This window comes from Fringilla coelebs, assembly GCF_963513975.1.
Source record: "Fringilla coelebs genome assembly, chromosome: 12".
In the NCBI taxonomy this organism is placed as follows: Eukaryota; Metazoa; Chordata; class Aves; order Passeriformes; family Fringillidae; genus Fringilla; species Fringilla coelebs.
Genome location: NC_140038.1, coordinates 10451146 through 10473932, shown reverse-complemented (window position 1 = coordinate 10473932; position 22787 = coordinate 10451146). Strand labels below are relative to the sequence as shown.

Here is a 22787-nt window from a genome sequence, read left to right as displayed (position 1 = left end):
GTGCTGCACATTCTAAGCAAGAGAAGGAACGACTTTCATTTTACTACAATTTCAGCATTTATATTGCTTTCATTAGAACAACAGTAATTTATTTTTGCTGAAAAACTGACTTTACCCCACTACAACTCCTTTGAAACTCTCTTTAGTTATTGTACCTTTCATTTCCTCAGTTTTTTCTTGGAGTTTTATTTGTAAGGTCTCCTTCTGTTCTTGTAATTCTTTATTCTGATTCTCAAGTTTTAAGATTTTCTGTACAGGCAAAAAGTAAGCAAAATATACAAATTACAAAGGAGGAATAAATAGGTCACAGATCTTACATTTTTAGAAGTATAAATGGAGTCTTTTCCTTTCTTGCTGCCTCCCCCCAAAAGTGTATAGTTACTTAGAAACTCTCAAGTCATGCATTTGATAATTTCAGTAACTGAAGACATTATTTAAGAATAAAAGCACACAGATGACAATTTACCTGCTCACTGTCCTCTTTATATTTTTTCCCTTTCTCTTCATATGTTCTCTTTTGAGCAGTTAATTTTTCGAGTTCTGATTCAAGTTTCTGAATTGTATCCACGTCATTCATATGAGCTGAAGCCAGATTGGTCAATCGTTCCAGCAAGCCGTGGTTTTCTCTACTCTACAATGAGCAGGACAGGATAAAAGGAAACAGAAAAATGCACTGAACCTGTTCCATAGAATTTTAAAGACCTACTTCTGCTCTCCATCCCATATCAGTCATCATTATTTCAACCCAGGACTGTTTCCATCAACTAGACTAAAACTACCATTTTAAAGTCAATTTGGCTGGAATGGCTCTCAAAAATAAGCTGCAAAATAAACATAATGTTGAATTCCCCATAGTAACAAAATATGTTGTACCAGAGGAATATCTCACACAGCCTTCATCCTAACACTAACAACCCCATCCCGAGACTGGATGGACTTAAGAAACACTAAAAAAACCAAAAAGGTAATTGCAGACTCTTCTGATTTGCATAATTAACCCAAAAATACAAGGAAACCCTCGATGATTCTTTCTACCCTGGGTGTAGAAAGCCTAGTCATTTATTACAAAGGACCATAACCCTTACATATTCTCCTGTCTTCTCAACATCTTTGACTAGGGCAGATAGGATTAAAAAATTAGTACAAATCAGAAGCTGACTGCTTCCCCTGACCTGTTCTTCTATCCTTTTCTGCAGCTGCTGAACTCTGTATGAGAGCTGGATATTCAACACGAAGCGCCGGATGTTCTGGAACCTGCGCCTGGCCAGCCACGCACGGGCGTACTTCTGGAGGACCACAGCCTTCTGCTCCTCACGCATCTTTAGAACAAAGGATCAGCATCCCTCTGTAATTAGCTCAAGCCACAGCAATTATAACAGTCTGTGCGTCTACACACGCTGCTGAGGACAATGCAGCTCAGGGAAATATCAAAATATTAAATTATCCAGACTGCAGGCACGTTTGAGCCACTGCAGTAATCACAGTAAATGGTCTGCATCCAGCATAAACCAGACAGAGATCATGGTAAAAAACCAAAAACCAGAGCAGAAGATACAAGAACCAGACAAGCAAAAGGTGAAGTATTAGGAATAATTGCCATTGTGTTCATCTTTTTAACAGAGCACAAGTTCTTTCCAGTTACTGAAATAAGATGTTTGATAGGCTGTACCTTGCGATACTTTTTTCTTGCTAGAAATCCTCTCGTGTAAGCTTGTATTGTTACAGCAGCCACATGGATGAGCTGGCAAAGTCTACGGACAAGGTAACCCCGACAGTATTTCTGAATGACTATAGCTGCCCACGTTTCCTTCAGATTTCTTGCAGTTATAGCTTGCCTTAATTCAAAAGACAATAAAATTGACTTAGGTCACACTGGATTTCTCATGCTCATTGCCTTGGTTGGTCAGATTACACACACGCACAAAAGACAAGATATCAAAACTGAGGATCCATTATCAAAAAGAGAGCTCGTTCTTCAACCAAAGTGAAAGAGAGGGAGTTATCCACAACATTTAAATGTGTCCACAAGCATTTGTTCTGATGGTCTCTTTATGAAAACCTCCCAGCCTACACAGAGCCATCTTTCATTCTGCTTTGAGAATGCCTGGTGCACTTTCTTTGCAATAATTTGTCCACACCAATCCGCACTAACACCTCTGATTTCTTCTCTGGCTCTGAAGCTCAGCAGAAAGCCCAACTGGGCCATCTGTTATCAACTAAGGTCTGAGCTCACAGGCAGACAGGCCTCTCGGGAATGTGGCAGACAACACCGGAAACCTGTTGGGGTACTTTTCTCATATCAGCTGAACAACTTTACCAACTTCAATTTCATAATTACAATCATGAGGAAATGGAAATACAATTGTGGGAATCCATCAAATCAGAGGGTTTTGGGAAAGCTGCAAAAGGCAGGCCTCAGAGACAGCAGAACTGTGATTGGAGCTAAGCAGTCGCCATGAGATTGGTCAGCAGAAAAATTATGTAGGAAGTAGAAAAGTAAGGACAAATAGAACAATGGTGTGTGTATTAATGCTTGTCTAGAATAACTCCCTAAGCTGCAGAAAAGCATATCTAGAGAGATATTAGGAAGTTCTAAGCTTAATAACGGGGCCCTGTGCATTGTGTTTTAAGGCTCACAAGCGTTGTATTTGAAATAAGCAAGCACTGTTTTAACTGAAGGTACGTGTGCTTGTAGTGATTGGGTACACTACTGTCAATGTGCTTTTGCTTTGTGTGATTGGTCAAAAAAACCTTCTCAAGTCAGTTGTAACATTAAGTTCTTTGTCTGCTGCCTGGGATGTGAGCTGCTGGCATCTTCCCACTGTCATAACCATGTAATGAGACCAATGCTGGAAAATAAAACAGCTCAAGGCGCGTTCCCAGCAGTCCCGTCCCGTCCCTGACTTGTACACAGCCCCCGGCCGGCGATAACACCCGAACTGCTCTTCGATAAAAACCACCCTTGGGGCACTATCTGGAGCTGCTGTGTGCCCCAGCCGGGTGCAGGGGCAGCTCTGGGGGCAGCAGGGGTACCTGACGGTGCGCTGCCCGCGGAAGTACTGCTGCACGGTGAGCGCCGCGCGGCGCAGGGCCAGGAACCGCCGCCGCTGCAGCCAGCCCCGCACGCGCCTCTGCAGCAGCGCGCACGCCTGCCGCAGCCGGTCCGAGCGCAGCTTCTCCAGGTAGGCCACCTGTCCCGCTCGGAAAAATATCTTTGTTCTCCCAAACTGATACTGGTTAGGATCCTGAAAAGAGAAAACAGTAGGGAGGTTAAGTTTTTAGCTCATTTTTGTAGACTAGATATTCTCTTCCTTTTATACGTTGTCACTTCAGGCAAGCTCTGCTTCAAGACACCATCTTCCTAAATAAGAATATCCTCTCTGCCTGCTATGTACCCAGGAGTGTGTAGGGGGGAAAACCCACTTAGCAGGAAAGACACAGAGAACAACATCAAAAGTTGTACATTCATGATCTAAAATTAAAGGGAGGCTCTGGACTTATCATCAAGGCCTTAAAAGCAACCTCTTCACCTCCTCCTACAGGTCTGGTTCCATGGGCTCAGCAGCACCTTCTGATGCACGTTTCTAGCCTGGAACCAGTGAGCTGTGTCAGCAAAAACTGGGGGTGAGGCTGCTTTTAAATTCCAGCTGTCCCCATTGACCTGTGCCAGAGCTACTCAGCAAACGTGCCTGTGTTTGGTGCCACGCATCCCTGAATCCGAGCTCATTAAATTCTCTGTCTATGGTCACATCATGACCATCACAGCACAAGGTTACTGACCCACGAGCCTGTGTACAGCACAGTGAATCAGGAAAAACAGTAATAATGTAAATACCTCTCCTGCCTGAGGAGAGATACTACCCTTGGCAAAAGAGACTTTTTATTACTAATAGATGCTGTAATACATCTATTGGTTGGTGCAGACAAACCAACCTGTATCAGCCTCTGCAAAACAATCTTGCAAATCTGTTTCTTGTCATTCATGGAGAGCTCCTGCTGTGTCATAAGAATGCTGTAACGGCTGAAAAACTCAATGTAAGTCCACCTGGAAAATGAGAAGTCCACATATTAATTTCATTAACAGACAAGTAGGTGTTTTTTGGCACGGGGGGCTCACTGCTATCCCCACCTGGATGGGTAGCTCTGTGCACTAATGCGAATGGTTTCCAAAACACCACATGCTCGCAGCTGCTGAGCAACTCTCTTGGAATCAAACCTAAAAAAAAAAGCAGTGTTATACTTTGCATTTCTGCTGGGTTTGGCATGCTGTAATAATTAGAACCATTCTACCAAGTGGATTTGTATTTCTGCTCATAGGACAGAAAGCTCCCTGCTTCTTATATAGTGTCTTACTCCATATCACATATTAAAAAGAAAAATATATTGGAAAATCTGGGTTTTCTGTTTCTTTCTCAAAACTAAAGGGAGACTGTATTTATTTATCTCACTAAAATTTCTATTTACTTTCAGTATTAACTGTGACAGTTCATAGCAGCAAGTGGTAAAGAATAGTTCCACTCTCGACACAAAACATACACAGAAATAAACCCCCTCAAAAGCCCATTAGGAAGAAACTCTCCAGGTATTTTTTATCCCATTCATTATGAATAAATCTGGACTTGCTCATTAATACCTGGGTTCAAAATTACAAACACAAGGCATAGAAAGTCTCTTTCCTGCTCTGGACCAGAGGTGATATGCCCACAGAGCACACCACCAGTGTCAATTCAGTACTAGCCAAGAGACTTCTGTGGCTGGCAGATGACCACAGTGTTCTTTCAGAAGCTCTTGGTGCACTCTTCTAGTCTAATTCTGACATATTTTTACATTATCCAAGCTATTTCTGCCCTCACTGCAGAATCATGAGAGCTCACTGCAGTGACAGTGATATAATATCATCAGTAACATGTTTTGCATGGAAAGATTTTGTCTGGCTACAAGTAAATGAGCTAACATACTTAAAAGATTGAATTTAGAATTAAAGCTGGCCTCTTCCCTCCTACTCCTATATGATAAAGGCTTTAATTTCATTTGTCAGTGCACTGCCTGCCAGATGGAAGTAGTATGTCTGCCCACAAAAGAGACCAACAGCTGCACCAAAGTTAACTCCTCCTCACAGCTTAGTGGTTATCCATCTGGTCACAGGAATTATGAAAATTATCTGCCACATATGACTGTATTAAAACATTAAAATTACATAAAAGCTGGGGGAAAATCTGGGGCTATGTCCAACAGTGTTCACACCTTTTCTGACTTCTAAAGCTCCTTTAAATATTTCTGCAGACAAAAGGGAATTTCACAAAGAAAATGGCAGAGGTTTTTATTCTCTAAATATGAAGTGGGGTTAATCCATACTGCATAAGGGAAACACACCAATACAAAATACTGATCAACTTAAACTAAAGGAGGAAATACCTTTATCCTAAAAATGTCCTGACAAATACGCAAGTATTAACTTGAAAATTCTTAGGGTAAAGCATTTTAAGGTAACAATAATGACATTTAAACATTCAATTTTTCTAAGACAATATTTTTTCAAATTCAGCTATCTGGGTTCTGCATGGGAAGTTCCTCCACAATAAGAGTTTAGTTTGCTGACACACCACTACAGGGATACAGAAAACCAAGCTGAGCACAGCTAACATACTCACTCAAAAGGCAACTTCTCATCATTTGGCTTTATGCATCTCACATAATGAGGAGTGGTTGCATTCAGTGTCACCATAAGCAAAGACAAAGAATTCCTGAACTGGAAAAAAACCAGACACAAGAGTTTTGCTAATCAAACATTTCAGTAAAAAATCAAATCTTAGTCTTTTAGTTATTTGGTAGGTTTTGGCTGGACACTGGGAAATAGAGTTTAGATCTTAAATGCAGTAAATTGAAGACTGTGGCTGTACCAAACAGCCTCCCATATATAAAATAAACACATCTATTATACCCAGAGCTGGAGCACTGCTCTGTGGCTCTTGCTGTCCTGAAAACTGGACAGTCCCCCATGAACAGTGGCACAAGCCAGTTCTGCCCACACTTCCCAGAAAGCACAAACACCAGAGAACAGCAGGCTTGTGGGGTACCTTACTGCCCACAGTGGTCCGGAGCTGTTTGTTGGGTGATTTCAGAACAGGTCTGGCAGATTTGATGTTTATACTTGAACTGAAAGGTGAGATGGACGCTGGACTGTCTTGAAAAAAATTTGCACACAGATGAAACTAAAAGTGTGGTGAAAGAACCAGAGTTAAACACTGTGTAACTGCAGCATCATTTTAATTAAAATTACATTTACTATAACATAAAATGCAAACCCCTTCATACTTAGTCCAGGTACTGCAGGGTTTTGAACTGGGTATCAAACAAACAACAACTGAAAAAAGAGTTGCAATGTTTCTGAGTCTATTATGCAGCCCTCACACATTTCACACACAGAACTCAACATCTGTAACAGCAGCCTGCAAAAGCTATTTCAATATAAGCAAACGCAGACATAAATACAGAGCAGAGCTAAAAATAAGAGTGCTTAAGGCTGTGTTTTCACAATATGCAATTTAAATTAAGAACATATTTTCAGGTCAGACAAAGTTAGCTTAAGAGTAATCCTGAAGTCTCAAGGCTATAGACTTCAAAGGCACAAGCAGGTGGGAAGTGGCAGGCACACATAAGACACCTGATGTTTTCCTTGCCCTGGCATTCTCTTAATCTCTTTTGAAGAATAAACAAAGGCAGTTGTTAATGATAAACCACCTATCAAAGCTGCATGTAATGACTACAGGAGGGAAAAAAAAAAGTTTTTCAGTTACAAGGATTACAAAATGCTCTTGAAGGGAGATATTAAAAGAAAACCCCAACATAACTAGCAAAGTAAATGCACATATATGAAGGAAGTGGAACACTGTGTTTTTTCATCTTGTATATTATTTGATGGTAAGAACCCACACTTCTATAATATTAATAAAAATTAAGACTAAATTAGTTTAATCTAATCAACCGATTAAAAATCTGTATATCAGAAGAAATATTTTAAAATCAGATCTGAATTAACACCAGTAAAATCAGGTATTCAGAAGATTAATCATTACTGTTTGTCACAAACCTTGCTCTCCTTCAAGACTTCAATCAATACTTCATGTACTGTATCTCTGTTTTTTTCCAGAAATCCTTCACATTTATATTCTACCTGTGCAAACAGGTGAAATCATTAACTTTTCAGCAACACATAAACAAACACTTGGCAAAACAGTAATTTTTACTCTCCCAGCCGTGGTAGCCAAGAGCTCTTTAGTAATCTCAAACATGATGGCTGAAACTCTGCTTCTCCCAATTCCATTATCTCAGGATTACATACATGCAACCTGCAAACTCAGAAGCAGGACAAACTGCCAGAATCCAAATCCTTCTGCCTTCATTAGGAACCTCCTTCCTCCTTTCTTCATTATTCTATGATTTTAAATCAAGTCACCAAAAAGGAATACCACCTCTGAAATGTAAATAACTGAGACTAAAACGTGTATAAGCTACAACTATAACTGTTCTATTTATAAATTTTCATATTTTTCTGCTTTTTTATCTTGATTATTTATTTTAATGCTCTTAAATTCTTTATCTTAAGGACTTCTTGCATTTAAATGGCATGTAACAGGCAGTATTACCAATAAACAAATGGCACTATGTATTGGAGATCAGTTTTATAGAAGTTCCAAATAGGTGTGGTTAATGTTTCCTATGTTTGGTTTTTTTCTGAATGAGCAACTGCTAGAGACACAGGGAACAATACTGGGTTGTTGACACTCTACCTTATCAGCAAAGTGTTGAATGATGAAAGAAGTGTTTGACATCCTTGGCTTTTCAAAGAGCGTGTTTTTATTGACAAAATTATTATACAGCTTTTGAAGCCAGTTTTCATCTTTTCCATGAGGCAGCTGTAAGAATAAGAAGGGCAATCTCTTTAACAAACTGGGCTGTTGGAGCTGCTGACTGCCAACAAACTCTCTGCATTAAACCCCTTCAGTGAATTATAAGGCCTGATAACCAGTTCTTGTCTCTCCAGACCCACCAGCAGCAAATCATTTTTGGAAAGAAGGTTGTATTCACCCACAAGTTTTGTATCAAAAGTAGTCATTTGTGGACTAACTTAATTCAAAAGATATTGGTGGAAGAGCCCCCTGGGGACTGAACAGTCCAATCCTGCCTGGAGCAAGACTAGCAGCAGCAAACTGCTGCTCTGCTCCAGTCCAGGAGGAGAGGAAGGATCAGGATCCCACTGCTCTCCTGCCCAGCCTGCTCCCGTCCTGCCCTGCCCCACAGGGATGAGCTCCAGCTGGGCCTTACTCCCAGCTAACTTCTGAGATCCAGCTGTAGGTTCTTCATACTGCAACAGAGGGCAAACACTCACGTTCCTTTTCTGAAGAAAATGATCTACTTCCCATCGAAAAGGGTAAAATATGGATTACAAACCCCGCTTGTAAAATCTATACAGTTGGGTTTTTTTATGAGTACATATTAAATTACCAAGCATTCTTCATCCAGAAGTTCTAAAATTCCCATTTTAGCTTCAATAAGGTCAATGACAGGCTGGTTGTCATAGAAGTCTATTAAAGTCCACGGGATATCTTCCTTCATGTATTCTTCTTGTTCAAGTTTAAAGACATGCTCGATTTGCAAAAATTATGAAAACATAAAGAAGGTTACAATTAAGGGAAAATAAGTACAGTGCCTGCATGTGCATAGTGGCTGTATACATAAGATAGAAAAAGTTGTGTTTTGGAGTATATTGTATGTCTGTCTATAAGCAAATAGACTTCTAAATTTTCATTTTTATATATGTGTACCTAAGCTTAAATACAAAAATAAAATATTTTTATCTATTACTTGATAGTCACTATCCAGAAATATCCATCACTCAAGCACAAATAGCATTTACTAATATCCACCCTGAAGCAAAATAAGATCAAGAAAACAAAACAAAAAAAGAACTTACCAGGTTAAATTGCTGCTGTAGTTTTTCGTTAGCATAATTGATACAAAATTGTTCAAAACTGTTCACATCAAACGTTTCAAATCTGAAACACAATTCAAATAACAAAAAAAATCCTTTGACATCAAAATCAAATGGCAGCATCCCTGAAACTCTTTGGAGATATCTTAATGTTTCTAAGACAATTAACTAATGATAAACCTAATGAAGATGCTAAGGAATTTCAAAACTTCTCTAAAAGTTAATGTTACCAGACATAATAAAGCTAAAAAAATCCAGAGTTAAATCTGAAAGTATCATATCAGAAGCTAAATTTAAACCTCATTCACAAAAAAAATATGGTACTTAGGTGCTAAAGAACTTACATGACCATGACCTTTTAATAAAACAAGCCCCTCCAAAGGTGCCTTTTTTATCTACTCCAAAGAAAAGGCACTCTGTTTCCAGAGCCATTCTTACCCATAAATATCCAAAACACCAATGAAAGCGTGCTGTTTGCCAGGGACCTGCAGAGCTTGGTTAATTCTTTCCACAATGAAGTCAAATAAGTGGGAGTAGATCTTCTTTGCCAGGGCATCCCTGGCGTTGGCAGCCTGCGCCCTGGTCATGGGCTTCACCACGGTCTCGGAGCTGGTGACAATCTTCCTGTGGCACAGCCACCAGGCCATTTTGTCACAGGCTAAATCCAGAAGCTCACAGAATATACTGAGATGTTTATCTTCCATCTTTAAAGAAGATCAATAAATATGATTAGGGTACATTCAGTTCTTTAACTGTTGTCTAGAAGGTGAAATCCTTGCTCTACTGCCACCGAACTATGACTTTTTTATTTTTAGATAGGCAAAGGGCTGTATTCACTTCTTCATCTGGCAAACCAGCAAGATGAGCTAAAGCAAATAATACTGGAGAGAACTTCTGATAAAGGAGAGAAGAACTTGGACTGGATGAGATGTTTTGGATTAAGACACTGAAAGAAAGTTACTTTGGTCCATTTTTAGGTGTTCTTGCCTTTTAGACTTGCATAGCTTTCTGGGACACATTCTGAGCAGCTTTGACTATGCTCTGGTTCCTGCATCCTGTAGAAAGCTCCAAAATGGATTTTGCAGCAGCTGTGGATCAATTGGATATGGAGTACTCTTAGCCACACTTTGCCTTTTGTTAAGACTTTCTGAAGCTGGGCACAGAACAGCATCTGTGTGAACACTCGCTGCAATTCCACACAGATGGAGATGGAGAAATCAATCAAGCTTAGTACATCAGATTTAATGCTGCTCCGAGCTCCAGATATGAGAGAAACTATTGCTAAAGCTCTTCTGGCATAAAACAGAATAGAAAATATTGGTATCTGAATGAGCTACTTCCTTACACTGATGGATGATCTTTCATCTCCAGCAGCTGCTATTTCCACATTGCCCAAGTGCAGGATTGCTGCCAGCATTTTAAAAACATCCATCTGAAAATCACTCTTCAGACCTGAAAAAACATTCCTTGATTATTTGAAATACAGAGAAACAGCACAATTAATTAAAGCAGAACAATGCTGGGTTACTTGCTTTGTTGTGCAGCCAAGAACTGTACAGCACCTCTGCAGAGTAGGATGCAAATCCTTGGTTCTGCCAATTTTCTGCCTGTCTGATCCGATGACAGATTGGGCACAAGTTCCTGTACCTCCCCAAGTGCCAGCTCAACTCTGATTTAGCTTTTACATAAGCTTTTACTGGGGCAAAGAAGCTTCCAATTCCACTTCTGTCACAGCATGTTAGTTTATGGCCAAGAAGACTCCAGCCCTCAATGCTTCTGACCAGTAACAATTAACACCAGTTGCTAATTGCTCCTGCCCAGCACTTTGAAAACAGACCAACCACAATGGACAAGCTATGAAAAAACCTATTTTGGTGATTACTACTAACATTTTGGATATTTCAGAAACAATACACCTTTGCCCATTTCAGGAAAAGAAAATCTACTGAAAATGTATCCCAAAGAATTCACCCAGTAAGTCAAATGTCTTCTGAGTCTCCACCATATTTGCTCTGTCATCAACCCCTTCTATTACAGTGCTGCCACCCATTCGTGTGTAGTTAAATTCTTCTGCACTTCCTGTAGAAAAGAAACAAATCTTGGAATTCTGTAAAGATCAGGGACTGGGGAGAGCCACTTGTTAAAACTTTTGAAACACAAAATAAACTAAAGATGCTGTCAGAATACATTTCAGTGACAAGCTGGAGGTCCTCTTTTTTTCTGAGGGAAATCCATGGGCCCGACTTACTTAAGTTAACACAAATCAGTATTCATCATTCCTAGAAATCTGAATATCCATCTAATAAACAAACTGGAATGGAGACTGTGTAAGCATACACCTAAATTCTGCTTGTCCAGCTTCTCTGTAGATAAACGAACCAAGTCCCTAGGCTATCATAGCATCTATCACTACAGAAAGTATGAGAATAAGATTTCCAAAGACACTCAGGCACTTGATTGTGCACTATCTGAGTTTCCAGGGATTTTCTACCAAGTCCAAAACCAGCAGGATTAACAGCTAAGTGACTTTAAAATGCAGATCCTGTTTTAAGGCTGTGAGATTTATGTCGTAATGCACTAAACACCCTAGCACTTGAAAACCAAGTCTTAAAATGCTGCACTGCAAAACTGAAGAGCAGGTTATTTTCTTGAGACTTACCCAGTTTAAGATGTTCATATTCAGGCTGCATAGCAGATGCACACAACTGATAAAATATATGGTAGTTCCTTTCATTTTCTGACTGTAAAATAAAGGAAAGAGTAACACCACTGGAAAAAATTTAACAACAAAATGAAGAAACAAACTGAAAACCACCTGATATTCAACACTACTGTAAAGTGATAATGACAACTGAAGGATAAATTCTGGTGCAACATAGGTTAGCAAAGAAATTGCTTGTTACTCAAATGGCCCATCTTAGCAAGAGCTTTGAAAGTGATACATTCAAGTATACTTTATTTCTACTGCCAATATGCACAGCTCTTTCCCCAAGGCTGTTAATAATTTCTTCAGCTTGAACAACCATCTACTAATAAGAACTGTTAAATGCTGTAACAAAAAGATGTGTAGGAGCGTCAGCTGAAACACTGCCCTGTGGGAACTCAAAAAACTCTCCATTTCCAAACCATCCTTCAGGGCAGAAGATACACACAAGTATTTTTCAGTGTACTTAAAAAGTTACAACACTACTAAAAAAGAAACCTTTGTAAAAACCATTTTATAAAACTAAATACCTTCTTAGTAAATTATCATAAGCCATGACATTGAAGTGAGTCACATGAAAAAGCCTTGGCCTTATAAATTTTCAGCCATTTTTTCAGTCAGACTCTCTTTGCCCCATATATGCTGCTCCTTTCCAGATACAATTGGTCTCTGTCACTATTGTAACCACAAATTACAGATTTTACAGCTATTTCAGGGAATTGTCCCTGAGAAGCATTCTTCACTTAACAAAAGGCAGAACATGGAATAAAGTAACTTATCTTAAATAATATTAGCTTCTGTTAAAAAAATAAATCAAATGCTGATTGGATACACTCTTCAGAATTTCACATAGTATTTTCAATATAGAACTAGTATAGTGCATTAGGATTGACCTTGACTATTTTAGACTTTATTTCACCCACCTGAAATACAACTCTGGATTTCTCAAGCAGGTATGTTCTCATGTTAGCTCCAATGATTTGGTAATTCTGATCAAAACTGATTTCAGTGTATTTCCCAAATCGACTGCTGTTATCATTCCGTGTGGTTTTTGCATTGCCCACAGCCTACAAAAATTACAAACTTTTACAATTTGCTTTACTCACATCTCTCAGAAGAATAACTTTGTCAAAACTTGAGTCAGCTAAACATTTCTAAAATCAAAGGTGCTCAGGGATCAATCTCTGATCAAGCCCAGAACTGTGTTACTTATATTTTGAAGCCCAAAATTGAAGATAAGCCTCAAGTCAAACAGTAAAATACTAGATAAACTGAAAATTAGACAAAGCATACTTTTCCAGCATAAGGGTCCAAGTAATAAAACCAATCAACTTGTTCAATATTGTTACATCATCATCTAGGCAAAGTGACACCTCCAAAGGGCCACTGGTAAATCAGACAGGACCGGGTGTTCCTGGGGCTGACCACCTCTCCCCATCAGTAACATTCAGAGGCTTAAATCTGAATATAAATATCCAACTCAGATGAAGCACCCCTAAAGATTTCAAACAAAATTCCCATAAGCTCTCAGAATTCTCCCCTTGATGAGTACAGACTTGACAGGCACTCTCCCAAACTTACCTCGGTTATTGGATTGGATGCCAGCACTTTATCCTCCACATGAGCATTGCTGCTTGACTTACTCACAGTGGCAAAGTACCTCATGGTATACCTTGCAGACACAGTCTTTCCAGCTCCTGATTCTCCACTGACTATAATAGACTGATTTTTGTTATTCCTAAAACCAATCAGACAGTTTATGTCAGACAAGCCTAAAGGGCATGTAGGAATCACACATATGAAACAATGTTTGAAATCACAGCTGTGCCCAAGCCTCATACATCAGTTCCACCTTACATCTATTCTTCTCTTTCTCCTCCTCAGCTGTAACCTCTAGGTTGATGTCATTCTAGTCACTAGGTTTTACCCCTCCTCAAGAATGAAAATAGTTTTGGTTGTAGAAATTCCTCGGTTGGTTAAGGAATTCCTTCTCCTCTAATTAAGCTACGTGTTCAAAGGCATTCCTAATAGCCAGTGGCACATACACAGTAAAATTAAATGACAATTAACACTGACTGCCACTAGACTTCAAGAGTTATTTATGGACATTAAACAACATACTGAACCTTGCCATTTGCTTGTATGCTTCTTCTGCCACAGCAAATATGTGTGGATCCATGTCCCCCATGTTTTGTCCACTATATGCATGGATAATGGCATCTCCATATATTGGCAGCTGCTTATAGGGGTTTATTGCAACCAGAATTATCCCTGCAGCCAAGTGTACAAAACAAAAATAAAGCACAGGTCAGTTACATGAAACACCTGGTTTTGGCAGTTGAAATAATACAAAGTATATTTTCTAGGTACAATGTGCTGATGAACAAACAAGTCTATACTCACATATAAAACCAGTTAACATGAGCTAAAATACACTTCAGGAAAACATTACACACATCATATCGCAAACTGAATCAAGATTAATACTTTTCTAAAAAGATTTTTTAAAAACTCTTCATTCCACTTAGCTTACCACTATATGTGTAGATAAGCTTAGACTCTACAAAACGAATTTTCAGGTTGTGTAGAACAGCTGGTTCATGCAGGTAACTGAGTGCAGTGAGATCATTTTCACCAACAAGTATGTCAGGATTTCGAAGTGGTGGCAAAGCAGCTGGATCAACAGGATAACTCAGCTCCTGTCAACAAAAATTACTTGAAATATTATAAAATGCATTATGTTTGCATAAATACAAATCTTCTACCTTTACATGAAGTTATAGAGTTGATGGAGCCCTGTCTGATCTTCTATTTCATTGATTCCATACATACCACTGAACTTGGGAGAATTTGAGCTGTTTGTTGCTTATGAAAAGTCTCATTCTCTTTATTTACAATATTTTGTATTGAAATCTGTAAAAATTTGACATGTTCAGCTCTCTAAAAACAGGCATATTTCAAGTACAGATGAGACTAATAGATCAGCTGCAACTGAGTGAAAGTACAGACCTGGGCAGAACTCAAGGCAGCTCTATAACTATCCTTACTTGCAACACCTCAGTTTTCTTTACAGAAAGTTTAAAACTCACTTCTGTTTCTTTCAACAAATCCATTTAGTCATACCTTTAGTATTTATCTCTATGGAACAGGAATGCAGAAATACAGAAATGCTTTCAAAGTATTAAATCGGTAAAGAAATTGGATACCAAAATTAACAACCTTACACAACCAACTAAAAAGGCAAAAAGCTGGCTCTGTGAGAGAGAACTATGCCTGCCCTGCACTTCTGATTTTCACTTCAGTTTAGGATGAGTTTCAGGGCTTGTCTCCAAAGCAATCTTTGAGGTATGTTCTCCACACTAATGTATACAGACAGTGGAATTGCACTCCTTATATTTCTGGGCAGCAGATGTGTACTGTACCAATTTCAATATGATGAAAAAGGGAAATATGTATGCATTATTTAGATTCCAGGATGGTGAGTGCTACGTTTCTGCATAAACATATCTCAGCAAACCCCACAATAATTCAGACTTTTCGCCTTACAGTTCCATCTTCTAATTGCACATGGAGAAAATTGTCTCCAGCTTTGTAGTTTTTTGTGATTTCTGCAGACTGCCAAACTTCTTCATTATCAGGTATCCAAACCCTATTGTACTGTAACAGAAAAACAAGACAATAAGTTAGCTTAGCTACTAATTGTAATGCCAGGCTAGCATTACAAAAATACCTTTCAAACATCAAATGCAACCCCATCCTTTTGGGGTTTATTATTAGCTCTGTACCGCAGGAATTTTTTTTTTTTTTTGTGGTTTTGTTATTTTTCATGAAAGAATAAAAAAAGAAAGCAGACTCATTAATTTCAGACATGCATATTCTGCTCCTGTTCAGAGCAGGGTCTGCAGAACAACACAGCATGCAGGAAGGTGAGCAAGGGCCAGACTGTTGCCAAGCTCTTCAAATCCTCTAACACTGAACAAAGAATAAAACATAGTTAAGGGAGAGATCCTGTTTTTAGGAGGGTTCAAATAAGTGAGAAGCAGAGAAAGCATCTCATTACCAGAATTCAGACAATCAGGTATGGACAATCACTTCCCTGAATTCAAGGACAGGACACTGAACTCAGAATGCATTTTGCCATAGGCACATTGTCATACCTAAGAAAGACTGCACAGCTCCCTTTCTTTTAATGGGACTGAAGTGCAACCTCCAAACATCTTTCCCTGCTCTAGGACAAACTTCAAAGACTACTGGCTGGTTTCTTTCCTTACAAGCAATCAACTGGCATACTTTAGCTCCATCCCAACAAGGTATCTGTAATCTACTGAAGCACAGATATTTGAAAAAAAAAGTGAATGTAAATTATCCTGTTTGAACCACTTAGTTCCCCTATGCTGAAGTTAAATGCAGAAGCAAAAGCAGCTTCTTTAAAGGCTCTATCTGAGAAGCAAGGGGAAACAACATTCCTTAAAAGGATATAACACAGCTGGAAAATCCAGGAGTAGGGAATTACTTTACTGATGTGGAGTGTGTCCCTCTCATCCTGACAGGGTTTGACAAAATGACATCGTTGTCCCTACTCACACAAGAAACTGTAATGTATACTCTTCCAGCATCCTTCTGTTCTGATAGCCAAACCCCTTCCCTCACCCTAGCTATATTCATGGTCAGTTGAAACAAGCTGTTTAAATAAACCTGTGAGAACTGCTGCAGCTGCTTACTTGGAAAATTAGCATTGGTCACCATTTCATGGAGTGTGAGCAGACCCACAGATCCCTTGGGGACTTGTATTCCCTTTCCTTTTAGTGCTGCAACTGTTGGTTTTGGCACAAAGGGCTTTTTCCCTCTCCAGTTTGGAAGGAGCCTTGGAAGCCCCAGCAGACCCTCAGAACATGAGTGTCCCTGCCCCAAGAGCCCCACTGAACCATGCTGGGTGCCTACAGAGGTCTCTGCAACCTGCACTGCACAGCTGCAGCTGACTTAATTCTAACCCCAAGGATCACCACCAAACAATTTAGTGTAAGAGGGACGTGCACAGGAACGTCCTGTGAGTTAGCCTGTGCTGCTCAGGGACTTCTCCAGCTGAGGTTTCAGTATCTCTCAGGACAGACATTGCCCTTTCTAGTGAGCCACACACCACCCTGGTGCTCATCAGGGGATGAACAACCATGGAAACCTCAGCTGCTTCCACGACACCTCCATGCTGATGCTTTCAGCATGATGGCATTTTTCACACAATATCCGAAATCACAAAGACATTTCCTAAACAACCCCACACAACTGCAATGGCAATGTTTTCATCTATCTGACCAAGGGGACAAAGGCCCAGCTCCACAAGTATCTATGTAATGGCCACGTGAAAGGGACGGCAAAATTAGCTTTACATTTGAGTTTTCCATGTTTATCCAACTATAAATTGTTATTTGTATCGTTCCTACACTATGCTGATCTTCTCCTGACCTACAAAAAGCGCTTGTTAAATTGAATTCTTTGTTTGCTGTTATTCTTTGTGAATTAGAGTATCACCACCAAACAGCCTCAGGGGCACAGAGTGTGTTCCCATACAAGAAAATGAACTGCACTAGGTCAAGGACGAGAAAGGGAGGGAGGAGAATGTGATAAAAGCACTGATTCTTCAGGAAAGGCCCCTGGAATCGCAGGAGCCTCCATTGGCAAACGCACCCAGCCTAGAGAGTTGGCTGTCTCCAAACCCTGCCTCGCAGGTAAACAGACGGGAGTTTGCTCAGTTCCGTGTCAGGTTACACCCGCACTCCTTCCCCCTTCACCTGTCCAACATTCCTGGGGAAAAAAACCGCGCTCCTTCTCCCAGCGGCTGCGAGCGCGGGGCAGCAGCAGCACCCACCAGCCCTGCAGCAGCACCCACCAGCCCTACAGCACCCACCAGCCCTGCAGCAGCACCCACCAGCCCTGCAGCAGCTCCCACCAGCCCTGCAGCAGCACCCACCAGCCCTACAGCAGCCCCCACCATCCCTGCAGCAGCCCCCACCAGCCCCGCAGCTCCCGGCGCCATGGGAGCAGCTGCTGCTGCTGCCACAGACGAGGGACAGGCTCACTAAATCACCAACATATCCCTGTTGGTTTGTTATTTAAAGCTAAGCAAACAAACGATACGTCACAACACTCCGGTGACTACAGGAGAAGAGGGAAAAGTTGTGCAAAAGTTTCAGCGGGCGCACTAAGGAGGAAGAATCTTTGCTTTAGGGCCAAGCTCTGCCGCACACATTCAATATTTGACCAACAGAAAGCGCAGCGCTCCGAGCCTGAGCGCACAGGGAAGGGCACTTAAACCTTCTCGTCGCCTGATCGCTGGCTGGAACAGCGAGACCGGCTCCCAGAGGCCGAGACTCTCACTAAAGGAGTGTTTTTCTCAAAGACAGGTGTCTCCCCACGGTGCCCAGTGGTGCGGTGTCCCGCACGGGCAGCTCCGCGCTGCGCCCACCGCCCGCGGGCACCAAGCGCTCCGGCACGGCCCCTTGCCCTGGGCCCTTCCCAGCCCCGCTCACCCGCACTCCGGCGGGGCTCTCACGGCCCCTTTGCCCTGGTCCCTTCCCCAGCCCCATCCCGCTCCGGCGGGGCTCTCACGGCCCCTTGCTCGGGGCCCTTCCCAGCCCCGCTCACCTGCGTGTAGAGCTCGGCCAGCGCCATCGGGGCTCAGCCGCGGCTGTCCGGCCGAGGCTCGGCAGAGCCGCCGCGGGTCCCGCCGGTGCCGCGGTCCGGCCCCCGCCCCGGGGCGTGGGGAGCGGCCCGGCCCCGCTCGGCGCTCCCCGCCCGGGCCGGCCCTGCCCGCTGAGCCCGGCAGAGCGGGGCAGCCTCCGCGGGCAGCAGGGTCTCGGCCCTGCCCGGGCTCCCTCTGACCGCCCTGGCACGGCCGCAGCTCGGACACAGCTTCAGGGAGCCGAGTGCCGGACACCGCGGCTGCCAGAGGGTCCCCGGGGAGCAGCCCCGACCCAGCGGGGAAAACCAGCAGGAACATTAATCACCGCCCTACAAAGCGCTGCAAAGGAATTCCTGTGACAAGCTCAGAATAAGATAAAAATTAACAACTCTGCGTGCATTTAGTAGGTTTAAAGCGCTAACAGGTGCTACAGTTGAATATCCTTTATGAGGAAGAAGACTTGAATTACCACAGTGCCGTGTTTTAGCAGGTGGGTACATGCCAAAACCCACCAGCCCTCCCCACCTGACACCAGGAGCTTCCATAGCACACCAGGGAACGTTTTAGTGCAGTTACTCAAATTTTATTTCAGGAATAGTTAATATTAGACGACAAAACACCCCAACCAGAAATGGGTTATGTTGAACAAAACATTCTCCCATAAGCACAGCAGTTTATGGCACACTGCTGCTATCTGGGTGTGTATTTACACATCCTCAGATTTTGACCAACTCCCTTGGCAGTCAACACCAAGCCTGCCATGGAGGCAGAGGGAACCCTGTGACCATCTGGGGTCTATGCCAGCACACAGCTCATGAGCCACCAACCAACCAAAAAAACCCTGAAACAAACTGTACAGTTGTACTTTTATTTGGACATTTTCCAGTGATAGCTATTAGGCTACAGTTTTTATGATGCATACATTTACTAAGTACAACATCAGACACTACAACAGATCAGAGCTCAGGTAATTCTGACAATGTTTTATTTTTCATCTATGTACTGTAGTGGCATCACGTGAAAACCTATGTTTAAAGGCTTTTACTCATCGCATGAAGTATCAGCATCTTAAAAAACCCAAGTGTTTACTCATAGTTTTAGTATGGTATTTGAAATGTGTTCAGATTAAATCACAAATTACATATAGACCTTCAAATTGCAATTGCTGGTGTTTCCAAGTTGGGAACAAATGTTGCTGGATATCAACCCACTTTCAATGAAGCTGATGCTACTTTTTCCTGTAATAGATTAATCTCAGTTAACTGACTTAAGCACTTTTATATTCCATCCCAGTTTGAAGTGTGAGAAGCAATTTTTCAAAATTTGGATAGAAGACTGTGTCCTAAACATCAGAATAAAATGATCACTGGAATAAAAATACACCAAACTGAATGAGGTAATTATTGTGCAAAATCTGTAGAATAACTGTATATATTTCTAAGGGGTCATTGACAAGTATTTTTCCAGCATCTGATAAAATCTATCTTCTCAATAGATAATAAATTAAAATATAAAAGATATGTCCACATTAAAAGAGCATAACAATGATTCAAAGGAAAAAAAAAATTTTAAAAATAATTCTGCATTATATTCCATGGTTAAAGAGATTTTAGTCCTATGGTGAAAATTATATTATACACTCACACTAAAATTTTACTTCTGAAAAGTGCATGTAAAATACTGCCATGTAAAATGTTAGATGAATTACCAACTACACATCTATTCCAACTCAAAAATATTTTCCTTTAAAACATGTCAAGCAGCATATACTTTTAATGTGATACAAAAGTAATACCAGTCAAACCACTGAGTTTAAGGATGATACCTATAAATTACTAGACACTACTTTTTTTAAGGAAATGATACAATAAGGCTTTGTACAGGTAAACAAACTTCAAAAATAAACAGAAATACATTGAGGCATACATTTTAAACACGCTTAAGTAGTGGATACATTTCCTGATCTAGAGTATGAACATACTGTAATGCCAATTGTTTGTTTTTCAATAGGAGAAAAAAAATCGGGAGGTCAGCATGTTCTCACGTGTTTTCTTTCCTAACCCTGTTACTGGATGCGAAGGCTTTGCCATTACATTCTCACAAGTACAGTACCTGACAGTCTGAAAACGACCTTACACCTCATTTGCAGCCACTTCACAGCAGCCAGAATTTCAGAAATCAAGTAACCTTTGAAAAAGGAGCGTTTGGTATTTGGTGCAGAGGAGAACATAAATCATTTAGCAAAGATCATTCAGGACCTTTTCACAATGCAGTATAAATTCTTGGAAGTACTGGCATGATCCATCACATGTAATATGGGCCATTTGAATACAAGATGACAGGAGAATCTTCAAATGGTACTGAGAAAGTTCATGTTGTCTTTATTACCAATTTTAGCAACCATACAAACAGCACGTCTGCCTTTCAAGTAAAACAAAACTGAAATGTTTCAGTCAGCTTAACAGCAAATCTTTTCTCTGTGAATTTGCAGGCAAACAGAGGAGCACCAAACAGCCTAATAGTGTACCTCTAGGTTATTTATCAATATTGTAAAATAAATTAATGTTAACACTAGGATGCAGTTTATTATAATACATTAAAAATATTGCACAACGCAACTGAGCAACATGTGTGGCTTTATTTTTACATCTATGTTTGAGCCATCCACCACAGAACTGGAACCTTACACGAGGCCTCCACGCTCCAATATGCCTCACATTGTGAGATGTGAGGTTTATATAGCAGATCCAAGATGTGTGAGACAGAAAAATCTTTCCAGTAAAATGTGCAACATTCAAAATAACTCAATTTCTCATTATGCACTCTGATTTCCAACCATTAAATCAGCATGAATCATAGTCAAGTGACAGCATCATAGTCAAAACCTACTTAACTTTCTTGTTAGTCAACCTTTCTAAGAATGAGAGCCTAGGGCTACTGCAGAAATTTTCTATTAAAGTTTTTCCTTTCATATTCCAGTGTGAACGAAGACTTTTCTCTGTTGTTATTTTTTTTTTTTTAAGTGGCAAAAAACCAAGAGATTATGCTTAAAATACACATTGTCATCTCTGGGGTCTACAAACAAAGAACAACATTAGACAGACTCCATAACGTAAATAAATACTAAAATCATTACTGACTTCTGATCGTTTGCTTCAAGATTCTGTATTTTTAGCTAACTACTTTTAAAAATAACTAAACGTGTAATTTCCAGTGTGCTACTTGTGCTTAGTTACCATTTTCCTCTACAGGTGTTACTTGATACAATGTGCAAAATTCCAGTTAAAATAACAGACTGCAACAGACTGTAAATAAGGTTGACAACAAAAAACGAAGTGTCTTATTTTTAGTGCTTAGTATGATACTGTCATACATTTAAAACAACAGAATATGCAGCAGCGATTTAGTTTGCTTGGTAAACCACAGTTCTAACAAATAAACACCTAAGTTAGAGCATATAGTGAGCTATAGGACTTATCACTACAATTTATGTCAAACTGACATAAATGAGGAAGTGGTTTAAGAAATAACTTTATATATTGCCAGTTTGTGTTTTTCCATCCAGTTTTTACAAATTAAATGTAACAGGCTCCCATGTGACTGTGTATTCTACTATAAAATGCCTTACTTTCAAGTCTTCCACGTCCAGGACTGACTGTCCCTATTGGTCCCCACCTATGAGATTACATATGGATTTTAATTTACACTATTTAAATATGTTACTAAAGATCTAAAAATGTCTCTAGACAGCCGAAGACACAATTTTTGTCCAAGCCCGATTTCCATACTCTGGACATGTACCAATCAGTGGTGTCCTCATCAATGCAGTGACAAAGGAGCACAAATGCACATCTTTCTAGGAGCCTTCAGCCTCTGGTGCTGCTGTGCAGTTCCCAGCTACCTTAACTACACACCTGGGCTTAGACAGGCTTTTGTTCAGAAAAACGTGGGGTTAGTGGCTCACTATGTTTGAACAGGTACAGATATCAGGCAACTGGTTCTCCATCTAACACTGACGGGACATCCTGGGGATCACACACGTGATATGAAGCCCAGGCCCAAGCTGGCTGGGATCTGAATGGTTTCTAAAGCCAGAGAGGATGGGTTGAATGGGAAGGTAACAGGGAAGATGTGTTTGGCATCCATGAGCAATTGAGGAGAGTCCTTCCTGTCTCGCAGACGCACCTGCAAAGATAAGAAAGTGATGACATTTAGCCAGCTGACTGTAGGAACCCCCTTACAAAGCCCATCTGTGCTTACAGATGTGCAAACACACTCTGTGCTAACCTGAGCTGACACATTACACCAGCTGTGACTGAAAATGTAGTTACTCTGATCTGCTTCAGTTCTGCACATCTCCCCCTTACAGTGCAGTCTGGGAATGCCTAGATTCCCTCCAAAAGGAAGATTGTGGC

At 40.7% G+C, this 22787-nt stretch overlaps 2 protein-coding genes across 10 annotated transcripts in view; both read right to left on the bottom strand.

The window, feature by feature from the left end:
- Positions 1 to 18362, bottom strand: part of MYO5C (myosin VC) — a gene marked incomplete at both ends in the record, with an annotated part of 32173 nt that extends 13811 nt beyond the window's left edge. Inside the window, 23 exons of the mRNA XM_084213918.1 lie at positions 156 to 249; positions 467 to 631; positions 1173 to 1319; positions 1670 to 1835; positions 3034 to 3245; positions 3934 to 4045; positions 4130 to 4216; positions 5652 to 5749; positions 6078 to 6212; positions 7091 to 7174; positions 7791 to 7916; positions 8506 to 8646; positions 8975 to 9056; positions 9431 to 9696; positions 10338 to 10444; positions 10964 to 11071; positions 11652 to 11733; positions 12620 to 12763; positions 13278 to 13434; positions 13823 to 13967; positions 14230 to 14395; positions 15243 to 15353; positions 18336 to 18362. Coding sequence (XP_084070044.1) covers positions 156 to 249; positions 467 to 631; positions 1173 to 1319; positions 1670 to 1835; positions 3034 to 3245; positions 3934 to 4045; positions 4130 to 4216; positions 5652 to 5749; positions 6078 to 6212; positions 7091 to 7174; positions 7791 to 7916; positions 8506 to 8646; positions 8975 to 9056; positions 9431 to 9696; positions 10338 to 10444; positions 10964 to 11071; positions 11652 to 11733; positions 12620 to 12763; positions 13278 to 13434; positions 13823 to 13967; positions 14230 to 14395; positions 15243 to 15353; positions 18336 to 18362 — 2962 coding nt within the window. The remainder of the gene's footprint in view (positions 1 to 155; positions 250 to 466; positions 632 to 1172; positions 1320 to 1669; positions 1836 to 3033; positions 3246 to 3933; positions 4046 to 4129; positions 4217 to 5651; positions 5750 to 6077; positions 6213 to 7090; positions 7175 to 7790; positions 7917 to 8505; positions 8647 to 8974; positions 9057 to 9430; positions 9697 to 10337; positions 10445 to 10963; positions 11072 to 11651; positions 11734 to 12619; positions 12764 to 13277; positions 13435 to 13822; positions 13968 to 14229; positions 14396 to 15242; positions 15354 to 18335) is intronic.
- Positions 18363 to 19251: 889 nt separating this feature from the next.
- Positions 19252 to 22787, bottom strand: part of MYO5A (myosin VA) — a 100885-nt gene continuing 97349 nt past the window's right edge. For all 9 annotated transcript variants that reach the window (XM_084213912.1, XM_084213906.1, XM_084213909.1 and 6 more), the window contains one exon: positions 19252 to 22557. In XM_084213912.1, the coding sequence (XP_084070038.1) occupies positions 22405 to 22557 (153 nt within the window). In that variant the 3' untranslated portion in view covers positions 19252 to 22404. The remainder of the gene's footprint in view (positions 22558 to 22787) is intronic.